Below are 21,664 nucleotides of genomic sequence, written 5' to 3'. Positions count from 1 at the left end.
TTCATTTTATTGAAAAATTTGAACCTGAGGGAAGGTTTCTGCTTCTCTTGGACTAGATGTCATTTTTTAAAATTATTGATCTGATTATTGAGTGTTAAAAATCTGTTGAGAATAAGAACAGTTAAAATATGTTTGTTATATTCAGCATTTCTGCTTTTAAAATACGTTAAAATTATTTAAACCTTTCACCCAGCATATTCTGGTGTAAAAAGTGGCAGGATTGTATATGCAAAATTTGTTATCTGTAGGTAATCAGGAAATATGACTTTAATTTGCACAAATTAAAAAACCCTTCAAAGTATATAGTAGATTCCAAATGTAGCTACACCATAAATACTGGTGGCTATTTTGTTTTTAGTCCCTTTCCCAATAATATTTAGCATAGAAGTTGCTTTTTTCACATAGCAGACATGACACCATTAATGTACATGTCAAGTTAGGGATCTTTTGACCCATTGGGATTCACTATATACTTGCACTGAAACTCATTTGGTGTTTTGTTGCTCATCTCAGGGCCTTTTCGGTTGCTGCTCTGCTCCTTTGGAACTCTCTCCCCCTACAGATCCAGCTAGCACCTTCTTTACCGATCTTCAAATCACTATTGAAGACTTTTCTTTTTCGCCAGGCCTTTGCCCTGTAGTTCATTTTTCTGTTTCCAGGTGGTTACTTTAGTTCTTTAATAATTTTTAATTATTAATGTAATGTATTTTTAATGTTGCCTGTTTGCCTGTTTTTGTACACCGCCCAGCGTCTTTGGAGTGGGTGGTATATTAAATGTCGATCAATCAATCAATCAATCAATCAATCAATCAATCAATCTCCTCATATAGAGAGATCTTTCAGAGTTCTTTGAAATCTGCAGGGGTGTATCTATAACTGAGTGGAAGGGTTCAAAGGACCTGGGTCCCCCAGCTCCTGAGGGCCCTCCAGCTCCACACTTCACTATTTTCTTCATTATTTCCCTCACTCCAAGAGACAGCTGGGGAGAGGGCAAACATGGGTCCCCTGTCCCCTAGCTACACCCCTGAGAATCAGCTTGCATTTTCACCATACTGAGTTATTTGGTGTTATCTATAAACTTGGCTACAATATCTTACTGCTCAGCCCTGATTCAAGATAATTTATGAATTAGTTAAATAGTATCGGTCCTTATCAATATAGGATCTTGGAAGATCCCACTGCTTCTTTCTATCCAATGTGGTTTTTCTGCTATCTTCTGCCATTTGGTGTACCCTAGATTCCATTTTGGTTAAATGAAGTATGATGCGGTGCTTTCTAGGGTTGGAGGAAGGGTTTAGCTTAAATATCTATAAGATATTTTAAAGAATCTGTTTGTTTGTTTGTTAGTTCGTTCATTTGTGCGAATTAAACTCATACTTTCTGATGATCTGCAGATACCAAATTCTACATACACTATCCTTCCAGTTAAATTGGCTGAATATATTTTTTACACCACAATATGCTCGTGGGGACTGGGGGAGTGAGTTGTATCTAAAACAAACCGAATCTGAATATAATCATATTTTAACTTATTATTCTCAACAGATTTTAACACACAATAATCAATCAGATCGATAATTCAAAAATGACATAATACCCCCCCAAAAGCAGATCTTCCGATTCAAATTTACTTTGATTTAAATTCACCATATGGTCATTATTCAGTAAAATTAATAATGCTTGAAGTTGAAATCCTACACACATTTCAAACCGTTCTTTTACTTCCCTTTTGCAAGCACATTAATAAACACCTCTATGACATGTATTTCATTTCTTGATCTTTCCTGTATGTGTAATCCACACAAAATGACTTTGCCTGGTCAACAATGGGCCCACTTACTAGTTCTAAATAAAAAGCAAAGAAAGGAACAATTAGTAAGAGTATGCTGTTTGGAAAATCCTTGAGAGGATTTCAGGAGATAGCAATTTATCTCCAGTTTAGGTGGCCTTCTCTACAAAAACTTCTACCAAAAGGATCCTTCAGGATTTAGAGTTTAAAGGCATTTCCCAACAAGCTGAAAAAGATAATTGTGAATTCTTAGGCATGAAGAGTGAATAAAGGCTGTCTAATTTGATGAGATATTTTAAATTAATAGGAGAGATGACTGGAACAAAGAAAAGGGGAGCTTTCCCGTCATTACTGCATACAGGAAAGCAAATCCCCCACTAAGCCTTTGAGGAGTCCCACAGACACACACATTTAGTGAACTCCCTCCTTGCCAAACCTAATAACTCATATCCCCTCCAAACTTGTATTTCCACCCTCCTCCCCACAAAACAAACAAACAAACAAACAAAAATTAAGTGAGAAGCTTCTCCTCAAGTTCTCTCTCTGTCTGTATCCTGATTGTATATTTGGTATGTCTACAGGCAATGCTGTATAGCACTAAAGAGAAGACTAGAGCAAAAATCCCTGTTCAGTCTTCCATCTGCATTATGCAAGGAGTTACATGCTTTGGTCAGTGCCACAAATAACTCCGGGCTCCAATGCAGAACACACTCCATATCCTGAAGCACTGAGTCAGCTGCTCCTTGAATATATGGCCCAAGAACTCTACTCCTTTTGCTCAAGAACCATATGCTCTCCTCCCTTTTTGCTTGATGTCAGCTTGATCAGGGAAGGAATTAAGTCTCTCTTAACCACAGCTACATTTGCAAATGCTTTATCAAAGCCGCTGAATTCCTGGCAGCCAATGGCCCCGCTGGGCCCTGGGAATGTGATCTGGGTCTCTGAGTGGAGGAGCAGCATGACCATATTTACGGCTGTTGCTATTCTGGGGGCAGCATGACGCCTCTTATTTCCTTGGCACCAGCAGCGCATTGCCTGTCCCTTCATCTTTCAACACACACTTCTAGCAAGAGAGGATGAACTAAAACGTACAGTTTACTCCAAGGAAAATTGCTCACATGCATCAGGCTTTTTAAAAACAGGTATTTCAGTTATATACAAACATCAGTCTTCCGCTGTGCACCATAACCATAACTGAAATGCACTTCTGATATTTATGTGTTCTATACCTACAACTCTCTCAACCTGCTCTTTAATTACAAAATACAGCTAATCTCAAGTGTTGGGTCATACGGGTTCAAGGCTGTGTTGGGTTATCATCACCTACCGTATCTTGGCTGGCTGTCATATTTAACGGACTGTATAAAGCAAGCATCAGCATGCTAGTTACACACATAATGCAAGCTTCCAAAGGTTCTTCAAACGTTGCAACATTCCTTACATGGGTAGCACTTTGGGATAGGAATTAGCATGTAATCAATATTTAATGTATTTATTTGTTGTTCCATTTTTATACCGCCTTTCATAATGCATCTCAAGGCGGTTTTAAAAAGTTAAAATACAATAAAATTTCATAAAATTACATCTAAAATCTTAAAATGAGTGAAACAGTAAAAATCATTTGACACACCAAAAAAAAACCCCAACCATTAAAAAGACAAACAGGAAAGCTGAGAGACCCGGCAGTCCCTAAGGGGTAAAAGCCTGAACATATAAAAGGGTCTTTAGTTGTGGTTTTTTAAAAAAACAGCCACAGATGTCAAGGAGCAGGCATTCACTGGGAGAGCATTCAAGAGCTTGGAGGCAACAACAAAGAAGGCTCTGTCCTGTGTGCACAACAATTTAGCCTCAATCAACGTTGGCACACAGAGTAAAGGCCCCTCTGACGATCTTGTTGGGCAGGCAGAAATCCTTGGGAGCAGGTGGTCCTTCAAGTATCCAGGGCCCAAACCATTAAAGGCTTTAAAGATAACAGCCAGCACCTTTAATTGGATCCAGAAACAAACTGGCAACCAATGCACTCTTTCAGAATAGGTTCTAAATGAGCAGTTCCAGAGAGAACCCCAGCAGCTACATTCTGCATCCTGGCAGCTGCATTCTGAATATTCTTCAAGGGCAGTCCCACATAGAGTGCATTGCAGTTATCCAGCTATGATGTGATTAAGGCATGGGTAACCGTGGCCAGATCTACCTTCTCGAGAAAGGGACGCAGCTGGCACACTAGCCAGAGCTATGGAACCCTGGCCACTGTCTCCACTTGAGCTGTAATATTTAAAGTATCCTTTGTTACAGATGCATGCACACCATTTCTGTTGCAAGTAAAGGGACTGGTAAGCTGCAATTTGCTGCAGCATTCAAACTGTGGTACACACATGACTGACATGCCATGCTATGCTTGGAAGATGCACATTAACTCCCATGGAAGTACTTTCCATGTAGGGTTTTGTATAATATTTCAAGCAATCTTCCTTGCCATTGTTCCGAGTATATAGAATGCTTTGGACTGACTGCACATTTTTCTGCAAGCATTTCTCAACCAAAAAGCTCACAGGTGGCATAGGTACAACTGGAGTAGGAGCAGCCTTGGATCCTCTATGTTAAATCACAATGTTGATGCATCCTCTATTTGTTAAAATAATGGAAACTGTAGGGGCGAGGAGTTCCACTTCCTTTAAAAGAATATTTTAGGCCTGTAGCTATAGAACAGTTTGTATTCTGCAGCCCCCTACACACACCATATTTCTAGTCTAGAATGCAGATTCTACTAGCTATTTGAAGAAAGAATGAAGCACTGAAGCAGATTGGTTGCTAGCACATTTCTGTAAGCCTTAAGGCAGTGGAATGCACTCTCCCTTGCTTAGTCACACTTTCAGCTGTGGTCAGGATTTTTACTTTCCTTTGACCAGGGTCTGCATTTCAGGCCAAATATTCCTGATGAAATAAAATGGAATGCTCACTGTTCCACCCCTGAACTCGTCAAAAAATTAATTGAAGGTATTAGGAAGATGCATGGTAGTAATGTGGCACATCATCGTTGTAAAAGAAAAAGGTTCTGATAATGAATGGGGAGGAGTGAACACAAGGGCATAGCTATAACTGAGCAGATGGGTTCAAAAAAGTCCCCCATCTTCTGAGGGAGCCCCAGCTCCACCCCTTCCTATTTTCTCCATTATCTCCCTCACTCCCAGGGGCCTCTGGGGAGAGGGGTGAACACGGGCCCCCTCTCCCCTAGCTACACCGGTACACCCCTGAGTGAACAACATCCAAAATGAAGCTCAGTGTGATACCTCTACACACATACTGCTGTCAGTTAGGGAGTGCAATTCACCCTGTTTGGAGGTCTTAGGTCAGTAAAATTTTTAAAAATAAGTTAAAGTCAGTGGTGACATCCTGAAGTTTCTGGATCTAGCCACTGTGAAAAGGCAGTTACTGAACTAGATAGATGAACATTCAACGGATCCAGTACAACTATTTTGGTGTAAAATACAGATCTGCCAACTATCACTTCCCTTGCTAACTGCTAGGCTGACCTATGGAATGCCAAAGGCATACAGATCCAAATTTGTTTCTGGATCAGGTGAACTTGATCCAGAACTGAGTTGTAAATTCTGATGTAAATGATAAACATTTGCTTCTGCATAACACACATGCAAGTAGCTGTTAGTAAGGAAAAAAGATTGTACACGTGTCATGTGCTGATTCAGTTGTAGTACCAACCTGAGCATTTCAACTGAGAAGTACATCCTGCCGGGTTCAGTAGCTCTTGCTCACTGGTAGGTATCACTGGCAGATCAGCCTTCATGACCAAATCCTTCCATCCTAGAAAGGTACTATGACTGCTGTTGCAAGGAACTATGAGATAGCCGCAGTACCACCACCACTACCCCAGCATGTTCTACATACTTTGGCAAACTGGGGAAAGAACAGCAATTAAATTGCTAACCAAAAAGTACACACAAACAGCAGGATAGCCAAGCAATTTAACATGGGCAGTAATGTAGCATTAGAATCCTATGCAGTCAGTGGGTTAGATCCTCAGTTGATATTTGAGTGAACACATCCATTTCCACAAGAAGGAGGCGATTTTTGCCGATTCTTCCTTCCCTTTGCAGTCCCATGCAGCCCGCCTCCCCTCACTTCTAAGGTTTAGGCAACTCTCCAGTAGGGATGTGCACGGAACTGGGTGCAGGAGGCTCGGAGGGGGGTGCACTTCAGGGAGGGTGCACTCACCCCTCCCGCTGCTCTTCCCCTGCTGGTGCTCCATTTTGAGTAAGTCTATGGGGTGGCAGCATACCTCCCTGCCACGTGTCAGATACTTCCAGGTATACCCAGTAAACTTTACCCAGTAAAGCAGGGAGGTATGCTGCCACCCCATGGACTTACTAAAAATGGAGTGCCGGCAGGGAAAGAGCGGCGGGAGGTTTGAATGCATCCTCCCCCACTCTTAAAGCTGCAACCCACCCACCCACCCACTGCCTTTGAACTGGCGGAAACACCTATTGTTCAAACCGGTTCAAAGGCCCATAAAGGGCCTCCAAACCGGTTCCATGCACTTCCCTACTCTCCAGAACAGGATGTTGGGGGGTAGGGGGCTGTCGTTGGAAGGGTGGGGTTCATAAAACTGTCCCCTGCTAGTCATGCCACTGCCTCTAATCAATCTACAGTACACACTTTAATGCAACAGTGATTCCACAAATTGTAATTTTATCCTAGACATTGTTATGCCTGTTGGGGGAGGGGGGGATAGGGAGGGACTGACATTTGACTGTCATTCCACTTATAGGACTGTCATTTAGCTGTGATACTGCCATCCCACTCTGAACATTCAATCCTTCTGGTTCCTATGACAACTTACATGTGATCCCATTGTTTCTTCAAGGCTCCCCTTCCTGTAGTTTATTTCTATTTTTGCCCTTCCCTGTCATATTTATCCCCCTCCTTTCCTTTTGGTATCCCATTGACTTCATTGTGCCTTTCTATTGTTATGTCCCTAATCCCTCAGTCTGATCCATCTTCCTCTTCTGCCATTTAACTTCTTTTCTTTCAGCTTCAACTTCTGGTTTTATTTAAACTACAAATAAAAAAAGAAGCAGCTTACAACTCGATCTTATATATGGAAGTAGCACTGAGTGAGTTCCCTATACCAGGTGCTTTAGTATCTATTCAACATAGACACTGTTAGCAAGTGGTTTATTTTGTATTAGCCAAATTATTCTGAATTAATGTGCATTGAATGGTAACTCTGTTCTCGATTTTATTTCTGTTGTTTTTCAACAGTTGTTCTAGCATCCAGCTTTCTGCCATTTGTTTAGATCGCCTTGTTTTTAAGAGTGCTAAAAACAGGCATTTGCTTGAGACAGGGCTCACAATAAGGTTGCTATTTTCTGACAAACATCATAGGTAAGAATTCAACAGGTTAGATTTTCTTAGCACTGACTGCATCTTCACAGCAAAAAGGTTTTCTCTGATAAATTTCTAGCTGACTTCTGGATAACTTGATGGGTGGCTCACTTTATTAAGTTGTTCTTAATAAAGGTATTACTCTACTTTTGATTATTTATTTATTTATTTTTAAATTTCTATACCGCCTTTCGTTAAAAGAAAACCCCAAGGCGGTTTACAAAAAATTAAAACATACAATAAAAAGCAATGAAAACATCAAGCAATATTGGAAATTAATATTGGGGGGAAATTTTCCAGGAGTAGCTTCAATCAGAGCTGGCAGCCTTAGAGATAAAATCTTGCATGCTCACTGTGCATCAAATGGAAGTGGCTTCAAATGCAATTTTAAAACCCCAAAGTATTAAAAAGCTGAACAATGGAAGAGGGCACCAAAGGTACTCTCTGCCTAGAGAGCAGCTTGGTGCCAGGGTTAGGGCTGCAGCACAACCCTCAGGTCAGGATACATTTTCAGGTGGCACAGTGCGCTTCCTGGGGAAGGGGAAGTCATCATAGTTGTCCTCACCACGCTGGCTGAGCCAACACAGTGTAGTTGAGTTAGCTGAACTTTTCAGTAGCAGCCCTGCTTTGCTGGTCAGGATGTCAGCCAATATATTTCCTTTCTCATTGCCAGTTAACCACAGCCACCTTCACACAACAGGGGATGGAGCAGCAAGGCTCCAAGCAGGCGTGACTCCTGTCCCGGAACCTCTCATTTTAGAAATTAATTGTTACTTCAAAAACACGCCCCGCCCCCCGCCCCACACACACTCTCTCTCTAAGAGCAGACATGCCAAGCTTGGCTGGCACCTGTACTCTCTGCCGGAAGCCCTGTCTTGGGAGAAGACCTGTGAAAGCCCCGGATACTGTGTCAATGACAGGGACAATGTCCCCCCGCTCATGTTCACCGATACTCTTTCCATTGCAGCCCATGTTTCACGACTGAGTCCCAGCAGCTGCCATTGCAAAGCAAAGGCTGGGGCTGCACCCTCAGGGGGTGAGAACCTGTGCACAAACTTTGAACCTGTAACGCTGTGCATCAGGCACCCTTGCCTAGCCCACAAGAAAACATTCGCCCGCCCATGCAAACGACTCTTCCGCGCACCTCTGCACAGACCGAGGCGGGAGGACACCCACCCCTGCCCAAGCGAGTGCAGCAGGGCGGGCCCCACACGCGCCTTTTCTTCTACAGTGCCCGGCACAGCAAACCTCTATCAGAGACACACACCCGGACCGGGCTCCGCCTCGCCCCCTCCCCCCGCCATTTCCTTTCCCCGAGGTGGCAGTCGGACGGTGGCTGGGCTTGGGTGTGGAGGGAGGAGACGGCGGAGGGGAGGAGCAGAGCCGAGGGCGGGCGCCAGCGCCGAGCCGAGGATCGCTGCCTGGCTGGGACTGAGCCTTGGCATTTCGGTCGCGGCAGCAGGAGTCTCGGCGCGGCGCCTCGAGCAGCAGCAGCAGCAGCGCTGCCCCAGAAGCCGGAGGTGGCGGAGGAGCCCTGCTTGGCCCGGGCGCGCGCCGCTCCCCCTGAATGACGGGCGGCAGGTTCGACTTCGACGATGGCGGCACCTACTGCGGCGGCTGGGAGGACGGCAAAGCCCACGGCCACGGCATTTGCACCGGGCCCAAAGGGCAAGGCGAGTACGCGGGCTCGTGGGCGCACGGCTTCGAGGTGGTGGGCACCTACACCTGGCCCAGCGGCAACACCTACCACGGCTACTGGGCGCAGGGCAAGCGGCACGGGCTGGGAGTGGAGACGAAGGGCAAGTGGATATACCGCGGCGAGTGGTCGCACGGCTTCAAGGGCCGCTACGGCGTGCGCCAGAGCCTCACCACCCCTGCGCGCTACGAGGGCACCTGGAGCAACGGGCTGCAGGACGGCTACGGCGTCGAGACCTACGGAGACGGAGGTGAGTGGGCGAGCCGAGGAGCGGCCGTTGGGGGGCGCCCGCGGCCGGCGCACGGGTGGGCGTGCAGCGCGCAACGCCTCCACATGTGCGCCAGTCTGCCCCCGTGCGCGCAGGAGCGCAAAGCTGCGCGCAGCAGGTGCAGAGCTTCGTTTCTCTCTCTCTCAAAATCAGATGACTGTTTCCTGACAAGCCCAGGGTGGATTCTTAGAAACGCCTCTTAGGAAATGGGGTGAATGCATGTTCATTGCCCGCTTGAGCAGATAGGTCCACTCATGTCTTTTAATGATACAGGGGTGTTCGTAGTTTCTCTGCAACGTTTAAAAAGCGACCTACAAAGTGTAGCCTTTCTCCTCCACGGGTCTTGTTTGTTTTATTTATTTGTTTGTTTGTTTCGGCCCAAGGCCAGCATACCTCCACGGATATTGTATAATAGTCCAGCTCTATGCTATTTCCATCACTATCAGCCATCCCAACTTTTTTCCTGCATAGAAGTGGGCCTGGTTGCCATCCATTTGCCACATCAAGCAAAGGAATGATTCTGCTGAGATCCTATTGCTGTTGATCTCTTGCGTTGTGAGGCTAAAACAGAAGCAGACCAAGCTGATTTGGGGCTATAACACATTTTACTACTTGTGCTGCTACGGCATTCTGCACTATGTACAAAAGCTCATACCCCTTTTCTACTTTACAATAAGACAGATACTGCTGTGGCCAGTCTACACACACACCCTAGATAAATTGGAAATCCCCATTTCCCCTGTTAGCAGATATTAGTCTTCCCTTTTACCATCTGATTGCATAACATTGTGTTTAAAGGTTGTTCAGGGGATGTAATCTGCATTTAAGTGATCTTGTGTAAACACTCCTGGTCCCTCCAGTTATCTGCTTGGGAACATACAAAGACACACATTGCACATGAAATGGGCTGAACTAGTTAGAATTGTTCACATAGGGATAGTCTGGTTTAATTATAGAAGGTGGCCTAGATGATCTTAATGTCTCCTTCTTCCAGCTCAGTGCCTACAGGATATAGAGTTGTTTAATTGTTTCTTGAAAACATTAAAAACCGCTTATACCATGATTCAGTGAGCTTGAAGCAAACGAGCGTATAACTCATATTTTAGGGATCATCCCTGTTCTTCAGCTGATAGAAATATTTGCAATTTTCTGGAATGCTGAGACATATTTGAAAGTTGTCTTTGTGACCAGGTCACAAAGTGCTTCCATGAAGCATTAACATCCCTGCTCATAAGTTTGCACTTGAAGTCTTGATTTATTTCAGCAGAACTTGCATCACCATAGAGTTACACAGATCATTAAGCAGTCCCAGGGTGCGATTTTTCACTCCAGGATGGCTTAAATTTGAATTTGAATTTGTTTAATAAGGCTGCAAGATCTACATTTAAAGAGCCATCCTCAAGGTTGTAATTCTAAAAGTAATAAGCTATGTTTTTACAATAAGTACCCCCCCCCCTTTTTTTTACACTACCCATGCACTTCATTAGTCCTGTGTTCCACAAGATAAGTACATTATTAGCCTGTGGTTTTTATGGCATCAAAGTAAGCACAACAAGAGTATCAAACAGAAGTTAGTTCAGGTCAGTTTAGAGTACATCTTGTCCAGATACACTATTTCACTGGCATACTGTACTTGTGTCATTTCAACCACTGTACAAAAAATAAAAATATGCCTGATCCGTTTCTGTCACAGATGACATTTCTTTGGAGCTGTAGATTTGCTATTGATTTATTTCAGCTTACACATTAGGTATGTTTTTTGAGAATTCCATGCATTGCAAATATTACTGCAAATATTAAAATTTATATTGCAAATACTATTCCATAACTGTATAAATATTAATAATTAACAAATATCCTACAGCCGCCACAAGCTGTGAGAGCAGCAGGATTAAAATATTTTAGGTAAATAAAACTTAGGCATATTTATCTTGCTTGCTTTGGCAATTCATATTGTATGACTAGTGCATAATACACACAACTGGACAAAGTTTTCTGCACTGCAATATAATAAACCCTGTTCCAGGGCTTGACAGATCACAGGCTCCAGGGAGCCATGGTGCTTAGAAGTTTAACTAGGGTATTCAGAGGTAGAGTTATTAAATAAAATATATTTTTCCTAGGTTGACCTGTTTCTGTTCTGTTACTTGTAAAGGGGATAAAGAGAAGCCCATTTACTCTCTTCCCCCGTCGATCAATGTCCGTCACTAGGTCTGGTAATGTTGTCGAGCATCCATAGGCTGTACTGGCTTTTAAACTTTGGGGCTGGCTTCTAGATCCAAAGAAAATGTTTGAAGGCCTGCCCTATTCCAGCTGCTTAAGTGACACTCTCAGTCTTTTTGTAGGTGTTTAGTATCTACAGCTGAATTCTGTACCTCTTCACAGTTAGAAGACCCATTGATTTCAGTGCACCTTGGTTCCAAAGAAGTATTTGTAAGATTGTAACCTAACAGTCCAGTCCTTTGCATGTTCACTTGGGCATAAGTCGCACTGAGTTTGATAGGACTTACTCCCAAGTGTGCATACCTGAGCTAGCCCCATTGAATGAAGAAGCAAACTACATGTTACATACTAGTACACAAATAGTCTTCAGCATTTTTAAAGGCACTGCTGTTTGAGTGGAGCATAAAAAGGGAGAGCTTTCCTTTGCTCCAATTTGCTCCCCAGAAGTGTCAAAAATTTAAATATCTGTTTGCCCTCATACATGAGTATTTTAAACCCCATTTGTGTGAGTATGATTTGGGACATATAAAACCATGGGCAGGAAAACGTTTAGGTGGCCCTCCTGCCACTTTTGCTTTAAAAGCATCTCTTCTCAAAGTGACTGTCTTTAAATAAAAGTGTCAGGACAGTTGTGCGTGTGTTGAAGCATAGCATATAGTTAACACTTCAGTGGAACTTGCTTCTGAATAATCGCCATAGGCTACATATCACACATATGCATGTCTAAGAATGATATTAATGCTAGAATCCAAAAAGCTAATAGCAAAACATATATAAAATGCAGGTCTCAGGAAATCTACTAGTCTACTTGTCTGTGACGTGAAAAATGATGCCTGACGAGTGCAAAAAACCCCTGACGAGTAATGTACCAACATAGTTCAACAAGTAACACATTTTTGTCTGGCTGGTGAACAGAGCCAACATTTCTTGACCCCTGATAAAATGTACTGTGTTCATCGTAGTGAAGGAGGGAGGTTCTGACTGCTGGGTTCCTGGCAGCTGAAGGGAATAAAGGTTCTGGCAGTGCCCATCTCAAAGCATGAATTTGTTATTTTTAGAGTAAAGTAAAGTTGTGCCGTCGAGCCAGTGTCGGCTCCTGGTGACCACGGAGTCATGTGGTTTTCTTTGGTAGAATACAGGAGGGGTTCAAAAATCAGTGAAGGACATCCAGCTAGCTTACTGAATAATACTACTCTAAGACAACGTCTTCCGTATGAGTCCCACTTCCCATTGAGATCACCCAGAAAGGTCCATCTGCAGTTTGCACAAGCTTGTCTGGTGGCTACTCAGGAATGGGCCTTCTTTGTTGCCACCCTAAGACTTTGGAATGTGCTCCCTGCTGAAATAAAAGTCTTCCCATCTCTGGCAGCTTTTTAAAAGCCTCTGAAGATGCATTTATTCACCCAAGCTTTTTTACTAGAATTGTAGTTTTAAATTGTTTTAATGTTTGTTTGTTGTTGTAAACTGCCCAGAGACATAGGTTTGGGGGCGGTGCACAAATATAATCAATAGTCAGGGGATAATCTAAAGGACTAACACATTTCAATAGGACTTTCTCTGGTAAATTTAGACAGGATGTCAGCCAGTGTGCCAGTTTCATATCTCAATATCCTACTGCACATTTTTTTAATTGCTGCAAAATGTCCTTTTCACTTGTGAGAAGCATTTTTTAAAAATGGAAAACATTGGGCTTCTTAACAAAATAAATCAAAAGCCTGTTTCCAATTTGCATCCACACTTAAATCACAATCCTGTACCTATTTACTTAGAAGTAATGGGGCTACCCCTTAGTAATTCTGTTTAGGGTTGGACCCTGAATTTGCCGACAGTTGTATATGTGGAGTGAGTTTGGAATAGTTTGTTGCATTAAAATAGGCTATTACATCTTAGGTGCCTGTGTTAGATGTGCTTTTCAACTTATAAAACATCGCTTTCTGTGTCGTTTGTGGATAATCATGTTTTTCTCAGCCAGTGGAAAAACAGTACTGTATGAAAGAATGAAAAGCAAATATTAACTGTGAAAGCTAAACATTCCAAAGGAATTTGTTTATTAAAGGTTCACACTTTGTTTATTTTAAATTATTTCATGTAGCTTGTTGACTCTAGTTTAAAGAGAAACGGAGAACCCAGATCAGTATCTACATAAATTAAATTATAAAATCTATAATTGGATTGTTTTGCTGTTTACAATTATATAAGCCACCTCAAATGCATGATGAGGTGGAAAATAAATGTATAAATGGGCAATAGTATTGAAATAGGTACTGGGATAGTCATTAATATTTTAATAGATACAAATTAATGTTTACATTGTAATCTAAAGCTATAGTATAGTGAGTAATACCATCATATATTGCACTTTTATTTATATAGAGGGAAAGTTTAAATCCAGCCTAAAAATCTAACTTGACTGGGGCATACTTCACAGTAAAATTTGTTCAGTTGATTGATAGATATTTTTACATTTGGAAACGATAAAGTCACACTGTCTTGCTGCCAGATCTTTCTGCAGAGCCATTAAATGGAGAACCATATGGAAAATGTAGGGCAAGATATATATGTAAGCTTTTTATATGGACACTCAGAATAGCGGATATTGAGGATTTCATGCTCCTACAATATCTTCATGCTAGAAGTAAGCTTGAATTAGGTTAGCTTGGAAATTGGCTATGCCATTTCTCAGAAAGAAAGAGAGTGAGAAAGAAATGAAACTACTAGTTTATAAGCCAATCCAAATTCAGTCTGGCCAAGCCCCCCCCCCCCCCCGCAAACCTGCAGCTTCACATTCACCCTCCCAAGCCCCCCTCTTCCTCGTAAATTCCACTTACATGACTGCTACACCAATGGCAACTTTCCAGCAGTGGCAAATAGATTCAGGAGAAGGAAAGGAGGGCAACACTCCTTGCCACCTGGCACACAGTGTAGCAGTGTCCACAAGGAGAATGGGGGGAAATCCACAGCTGCTGGGAAATGTAGTTTCCCCAAGGGCTGCTGGCATCATGTGCTGAGGAATGGATGGAGAGACAGTTGCTTGTGTTAACCATTCTAACCAGCCATGCAGGCTGGAGTGGACCCTGGGACAAAAAGTGAAGAAGGGCCCCTAACCCCCCCCACCACCACCACTTCTTCAGAGAGATGCAAGGGGGACAGCAAAGAGCAAGGTGTCACCCAGCCAGCCTTCCCCCCTCCCTTTGGAGCCTAGGGCCATTTGTCCCCCCACATTGTAGCTATGCCCCTGCAGCCATGTAAATAGCCATGTAAATAGAGTTGAAGGTGAAGAGGGGGATTTAGGTGGTTTGGGGACTTGGTCAGTGGGTCAGATGGAGTTTAGATAGGGATTCTTCTCCAGCCCAGATTTTAATCTGAGTCAGAGAAGAATGTGGGCTCTCTCTCTCTCTCTCTAAGCAAGCTCCTGATACTTTATTTCAGTCTCTGAAAGTCTGGGTTTGGTGGCATCTTTTCTCCATGCTACGTTTGTTAGCCCCAGGCTGCACTCTTTTGCACATGTATAGGAGAAGAAATTCATTTCAAATTCTGAGTAAACACATTTAGGATTGTGTTGTACATTTCATTGAAACCAATAGAACAAATAACCAGGGCTCATGAAATCCACTAGTTTACTAGTCCACAATGTGTGGAAAATTATGCCTGACAAGTGGTGGGGATATCCTGACGAGTAATGTACCAACATAGCTTGGGGAATCATCTTGTGAATAAAATATTTTGTTTGGCTGATGAACTGAGCCAACATTTCTTGACCCCCACAAATAAGTCTCTCTCAGTAGGATGGAAGAAATCAGGGTTCAAATGCCCTTCAGCCAGAAAGCTCAGTGAGTGGTTTTGGGAAATTATTGTTGGTATAATCTGCCTAGCAGCCTGGTTGTGAAGAAATGAAGTACTGTCTTTATGCCACCCTAGTATCTACTGAGCTCTACAAAGGGTACCTTTGTGCAGGAGTACTTGCAAACTGATTTAATCACCACAGTTGTAAAGCCTTGTGTATGAATTTTCATTGGCCAGCATCCAGACTTACTTTGGGCTGGCCATGGATTGGTAATCTTGATGACACAAGTGACACCAGGAGATGGGGCAGGCTTGTACAGGGACCGAATAGGCTGTACAGTCTGGATACAGCATAGTTTCTGGCCCACCCTTTCCTGCCTGCCTCTCCAGTGGTGCACTGCTGCTACTTGCTAACCAATCCAAAGTATCAGATACGTACTAGCATGCACACTAAGTACCGGGGCCATCCTTAGAGAGCCCTGGCAGGGTGCAGGGCCCCCTTCCTGTTAATTCTAATGGGGGTTAAAAGAGCGGGGCCCAGGGCGGTCACCCTGCTAGCCATGTCCTAAGGACAGTCCTGCTAAGTACCCTCTCCAACCTGTAGCTTTGAGGTCGTTTTTCCTCTGGTCCTATGAACTATGGAGACAGCTACAGTGTAGCACTGGAGATATAGACAGGAGAGCCAAAACACTGGCAACCGCTGGGGTTTTTTGCCAGTGGATGTGAAAGTTTATTCAGCAGTTCCCACACTTTTATCGCTAATTGCCTTTTCAGCAACATATACAGGAAATAATATAGACACCCTTTATCTAGCCTGATCTCATTTTGCTAGTGTGATTGTTCTCTCCTGTTTAAATTGGGTAAGGGGAAGTAACAATTTCTGGCTATGTTCCTATTTTAGCATGTTTAAAATATGAAAGCTGAATTTTCAGTCAATTGGTCTAAATGTTCAAGTGTTAAGTCTTTGAATGTTTTAACTTGTTTTAAGAGTTTGTCTTATTTTGGTTTTTAGTTTTTAGTTTGTTTTTTGTGAACTGCCTAGCAACTTTGGAGGCAGGCGGTATATAAATTAAATTAATTAATAAAAATAAATATAAATGTCAAGTATTTGTTAGGGTGTGTGTTTTTTAAAAAAATGTTAATATATTTTAAAATTTCTTTGAAAGGTACATACCAGGGACAATGGACAGGAGGGATGAGACATGGCTACGGCATGCGGCAAAGTGTACCCTACGGCATGGCAACTGTGATCCGTTCACCCCTCCGGACATCTTTAGCTTCACTCCGTAGCGAGCAGAGCAATGGTACTGTTCTACATGATATTACTTCAGACAGTCCGGCTGGAACTAGAGGAGGATTTGTTCTAAATTTTCACACTGATCTTGAAGGTATTGGTAGTAAGAAAAAAGGAGGCTTGTTCAGAAGAGGATCCCTTCTGGGTAGTATAAAACTTAGGAAATCTGAATCTAAATCATCCATTTCTAGCAAACGTAGCTCTGTTAGGAGTGATGCTGCTATGAGCAGAATTAGTTCTAGTGATGCCAATTCTACTATTAGTTTTGGGGATGGGGACTGTGATTATTGCCCAGTAGAAGACCATGTTGATGCCACCACAACAGAAACGTACATGGGTGAATGGAAGAATGACAAGCGCAATGGTTTTGGTATTAGTGAGCGCTCGAACGGCATGAAATATGAAGGAGAGTGGCTAAATAATAAGAGACATGGATATGGATGTACCATGTTTCCAGATGGCACCAAGGAAGAGGGAAAGTATAAAAACAATGTTTTGGTCCGTGGAATAAGGAAACAGCTAATACCAATAAGGAACACAAAAACTAAAGAAAAAGTGGATCGGGCCCTAGAAGGTGCCCAGCGTGCAGCTGCCATGGCAAGAACTAAAGTGGAAATTGCAACCTCAAGGTATGTCATTGCAAAGCAGGCTTATTCTTTGCTTCACTTGCACACACACCAAGAATGTGGTGTTAGCTGTATTAGTAATAGTATTGAGTTATATTGGTAAAGGTGCAACAGTTCCAGCTCATGTCTCAGATTTTCTCAGGTGGAATTACACTTGCTTCGTGGAATTACACTTGCTTCATGGAATTGCATGTTTGAATCTAAGAAGAAAATTTGGTCCAACAGTTCTAAGAACAAAAGGAATGTGGGATGTGAGGGTATTCAAATAAGACAGAGTGACTGAGAAACTAGATTGCTCCAACATTATTAGTATTTATTATAGGGCATCATGGCTATATAGATCCAGATCAGAAACCCTGCCTTCACCAGCTCCTGTCAGTCGGGCTCATCTTGAAGTGTTCTTCATCACAGGTCCTAGCCTGTGACACCCCCTTGTGAACACAAAAGAAATATCTGCTGGCTTTATTAAATGCCCCAGTCACTTTAGCATCCCCTAAAGTTTTCCCCTACTGGCACGGCCCACAAGGAGGTCCCATAATTATGATATAGTGAGGACTTAATTTGGTATCTAGATTAGTCTGCTTTGCTTTTCGGATTATATGAAATGTACTTACCATAGATGAGATCAAACAAATATTGTTTGACAGCCATATTAGTTTAAGAGTGTCTTGCATAATTGTACAAGGGTTTATGTCTCTGCATAACTATAATTAATACTATAGGGTTCCAAGGTTGTCTTCTTACAATTAAAAATCGTCTTCTGAATACTGATTTACATGCATTCTTATTGCAAGCTAGTTGCAGCTGCAACCTGGTACGCTGGCTATATAAAATGGTCTATTTCAGATTGCCTGATACTGTTCATAACATCAGTAATAGAAGGCAGTCTTTTCATACAGGAAGCTTAGTTATTAATTAATATGTTCTCCACTGTAATTGTGAACTCATTCTCTGTCAGCTATACAGAATCAACTGATTATAAAAAAATAAGTTTTTGAAACTGTGGGAGAGAGATATTCCCAGGAAGTGTTGTAAAGTTTTAAATCAAGATATTAAAACCTTTTATTCAGAATAATTTCTCTCAGTGGTTGCATATAATAGTCTAGAGTACTTGCATTGCAGTCTTGGCAAGAAAATATTCCACAACATAAATTGGAAAGATGTGTTTGTGTTACACTATTTAAAAAATGACCTTGTGGAACTGACCCTTGACATTTAGATTAACTCATCCTGCTTGTATGCTATAAATCTTAAGTGGTACATTCACTGTACATGTAGTGATGATGATTTTTAAAAAAGCTGAACTGGGAATAAATTGTATATTTGAATTGCATGCTGAGAAAACAGTTTAGAAAATATATAAGCAATTCTGTATTATAGAACTCTGCTTTAAAACTCTGTACCTAGAGAGGAAGCATACATGATTACACAATTTGCCCTCTGAAGAATGTTGGTAGCTTGATTCTGTAAAGAAGCAAGGAAGAACTTGGCAAGTATTATCAGCTAGCAACGTGTTGCATCAATAGCTTAGCCTTAAATGTGTTCAAGGAACCATCTTATTAGACAACAGATTAAAGGCTCAAACTTCTCTTGATTTTTCCAAACCTCCAATAAAGGACACTCTTAGTAATGCATTTTATTTGGGGGGGGGGGAATATAACATAGTGTGGATGAAAGTATGTTGCTCTTTGATGGAAAAAAAGACTTGCCCTTTTAAAAGTTGAAGTTTTAGTTCTTATTAAATATGAATGTTTCAAAGGATCCCCAGAGGTTTGTGAAATGGTATAAGGCAGCTTCATATATTATACTCTTGGTCCATCCAGTTGAGCATTGTCTACTTAGACTGACTGCAACACTTCAGACTCTTGGATTGAACTTTTTCCCAGTTTTGCCACTTTTAACTGAAGATGCTAGGGACCGGAGTCTGAACTCCTCCTGTATAGAGCAGGTCACGGCAGGGAGCAGCTGGATGAGTACAGTCAAGTAGGCCTGTTGTGTCGGCAACAGATGGCTGAAACTGAGTTGCTTACATAAGAACCAAGAAGTCTCCACCTACCTCCTGATATTACTCATCCTCATCCTCCACAACTGTGCTTGGTTCTGTCTCCTCTTACCCAGGTGATCCCACTACCTCACAAAGAGCCTCTTCCAGAACCAGTGTATGGTCTACCAGTTGAGCACTCCACCGTCACTGCTACTCCTGGGCCCAGTTTGGCACTCCTAGGAATATGGTGATGATCCTGGTCTTCCCCGGCAGAGACTGGGTATTGCGTCTCCAGGATATGGTCCTCAGGAGTGGCCTCGTCCAGGTGTTCCATGGAGCTTTGAGGGGTAGGGCTGAGCAGCAGAGGGATCTCTTGCTCCAAATGGAAGGAACAACTGGTTGTGGGCTCCTCCTCTGAGACCTCTCTGGGGTCCCAGTTGAAGGGGTCTCTGGCAATATGTGAAGTAGGTACTGTGCCACTAACTCACTTCAGATGTTAGACCCTAAAGCAGTGCTGATTACACTGCCCAAAGTGGGTAGGACGTCAGGCACCCGAGGCTGCCAATCACAGAAGCGGCAGCCATCATGGTTACAGTGTGTCCCTTTTCACGTGAATGCCATTGTAACTGTGAGCAGCTGTGGCGGGTGTGGTGAGTGATAGCATCAGGGTGGGATTTCTTACCTGCTTTCAGTGCTGTAACTGTGAGTGCTGCTTCAGGGACTGTTGTTTGAAGAGGGCTGTGGTCTCTCCCCAGAGAGGTCTGTTGTAATGAAAGTACCCTCTGAGGGCTACCTTTCTTTGAGGTTGGATGTGCAAAAGCAGCTTGGAGGTGCAATGAGTGTATTCCTGTAGTGAGCAGCATTCCAGCTCTAATAGAGTTAACAGAAAGTGAACCCCTGCCCTTGATGAAGGGGTTCAGACTGGCGACTCTAGGTCCTAACCATTCAGTCAACCAGGTGGGTGGGACTGGAGGGCTTCTGGGGGCTGCTGGGAGGAAGAAAGTGGAAAGTGCTATGGGAGAGAGGAGGAAATGAGTATTTTACATGGTGAGTCTGCAGGAAATCTTTGAGGTTCAGAGATTTGCAGGGGCTTGATTTCACCAGGGTTTTGATGAGCTTCAAGGGGGAATGAAGTCAGAGGGGAAGTTTCCGGGTCACTCTGATGAATTTTATTTAGAGTTTTTATCATCTAACTTTTGCAAAGAGATCATTTTCAATGTGGCTAGGTTTTGCTACATTGTTTGTATTACACGCTTGAGTCTTACGTTTTGTTGTATTGTCTGATCTATGATCGTAATAAAGTTTATTCTATTCATAGTTTTGTTGCTTCAGAAGTTAGTGCAGGAGAAGGTATTTCTAGTAAGACTGCGTTAGAAGTTATTTTACTTTCTATGTGTTGCTTTGAATCTCTAAATATTTGTTTCTTGTAACTGAATAACTAAGATTAATTACGTGCTGCCTACAAAAGATCTGGGCATTTTGAATTCTTGCAACCAAGCTAAACGTTTTTAAGTGCAACCAAAAGCTGAAATCTAACCCCAACAAGTTTGTAGCAACGTAATAAAAGGCTTTTATCTGTTTTTACTAACTCTCAGTAGAAGGATGTGGGGGGAGCCTCTAGTGCAAAAACGTCTTCAAAAAAAGCTCAGCCAGCATTCGCTAGCCCTGTCCATGTGCAGGCATACACCTGGAGAAGCAGTTGTTTTTATGTTTCTGCCCAACAAGAAGTTTAAAGAGAGACTCTAGACTAAAGCACTCTAGTCCAAGCGGTCCAGTCTCTAAAATTTGGAATGCTTGGTGGCAGCAGTTTAAACCACCAGAGTTTTCCTTCTTCTTTCTTTCGCTTCTTGCCTTAAAAGTTAAAGGTTAGAACCCCAGTCAGCTGTATAGCTCAGAGAGAGGGGAGACTCAGCAAAAACCTCCCTTGTGGTTTAGCTGGCTGGAACCAGGTTCTTTACAATTCCTAACTGATGTGAGAGAACTCAAGTAGTGCTAATGTGCTGAACTGAAATGAGATGAGATGATGATGAGTGAGGAAAAGTATAAATGACTGTATATGTCCACTGTGAAACTAGTTGTTTCACAGTAGACCTGTGTAGCAGTCTCCCAACTTCTCGGCTTTCTTTTTCAAATCAAAAGCAGCTGCAAAATATTGAGGTTTTGACCAGAGGAATAGTGAAGGAGGGAGCTTTGACTCTTTCTGCTCAAAATCTCAAACCTCAGGTTCTTTTCTACCCTTGGAGAAAAATATATGGGTATGGAAGATGCTTTTCCTCCTATATCTTTTCTGTGGAGTGTTTGGGACCTAGAGATGGGGATTGTTTGATTGGAGTAACTTCTGTGTCACTGAGAGACTGTGAGGACATATATGGTATGGGATCTGGAATCTGAGGTTCTGGTTCATGTGGTGAATATGAACTGATATAGCTACTGTGAAAGGCAAGTGGCTTAGGTCTTCCTCAGGTTTCTCCCCAGCACAGCAATCCCTCCAGTGGCTGTTGCTGGTGTCTATCTTATGTTTCTTTTTAGATTGTGAGCCCTTTGGGGACAGGGAGACATTTTCTTTCTTTCTTTATATCTGTGTAGACTACTTTGGGAACT

The 21,664-nt window shown here is 42.6% G+C and overlaps 1 protein-coding gene across 5 annotated transcripts in view; it reads left to right on the top strand.

Annotated features, from left to right (window-relative positions):
* Window positions 1-8,525: 8,525 nt before the first annotated feature.
* The window catches only part of JPH1 (junctophilin 1), a 97,289-nt gene continuing 84,150 nt past the window's right edge, over window positions 8,526-21,664 (top strand). For 3 of the 5 annotated variants that reach the window (XR_008306772.1, XR_008306771.1, XR_008306770.1), the window contains exons 1-2: window positions 8,546-9,135; window positions 16,326-17,082. Coding sequence is in view for 2 of the 5 variants with exons in the window: in XM_053248654.1 (XP_053104629.1) it covers window positions 8,757-9,135; window positions 16,326-17,082 (1,136 nt within the window). In the remaining 3 variants the exon portion in view is untranslated. Of the gene's footprint in view, window positions 9,136-16,325; window positions 17,083-21,664 lie in introns of all 5 variants that reach the window. The other 2 variants (XM_053248654.1, XM_053248653.1) reach the window with 2 other exon arrangements.

The sequence above is a fragment of the Hemicordylus capensis genome, chromosome 4 (genome assembly GCF_027244095.1).
Source record: "Hemicordylus capensis ecotype Gifberg chromosome 4, rHemCap1.1.pri, whole genome shotgun sequence".
Taxonomy (NCBI): domain Eukaryota; kingdom Metazoa; phylum Chordata; class Lepidosauria; order Squamata; family Cordylidae; genus Hemicordylus; species Hemicordylus capensis.
Note: the sequence above shows the minus strand (reverse complement) of the source record. Positions and strands in the feature narration are given on the sequence as shown.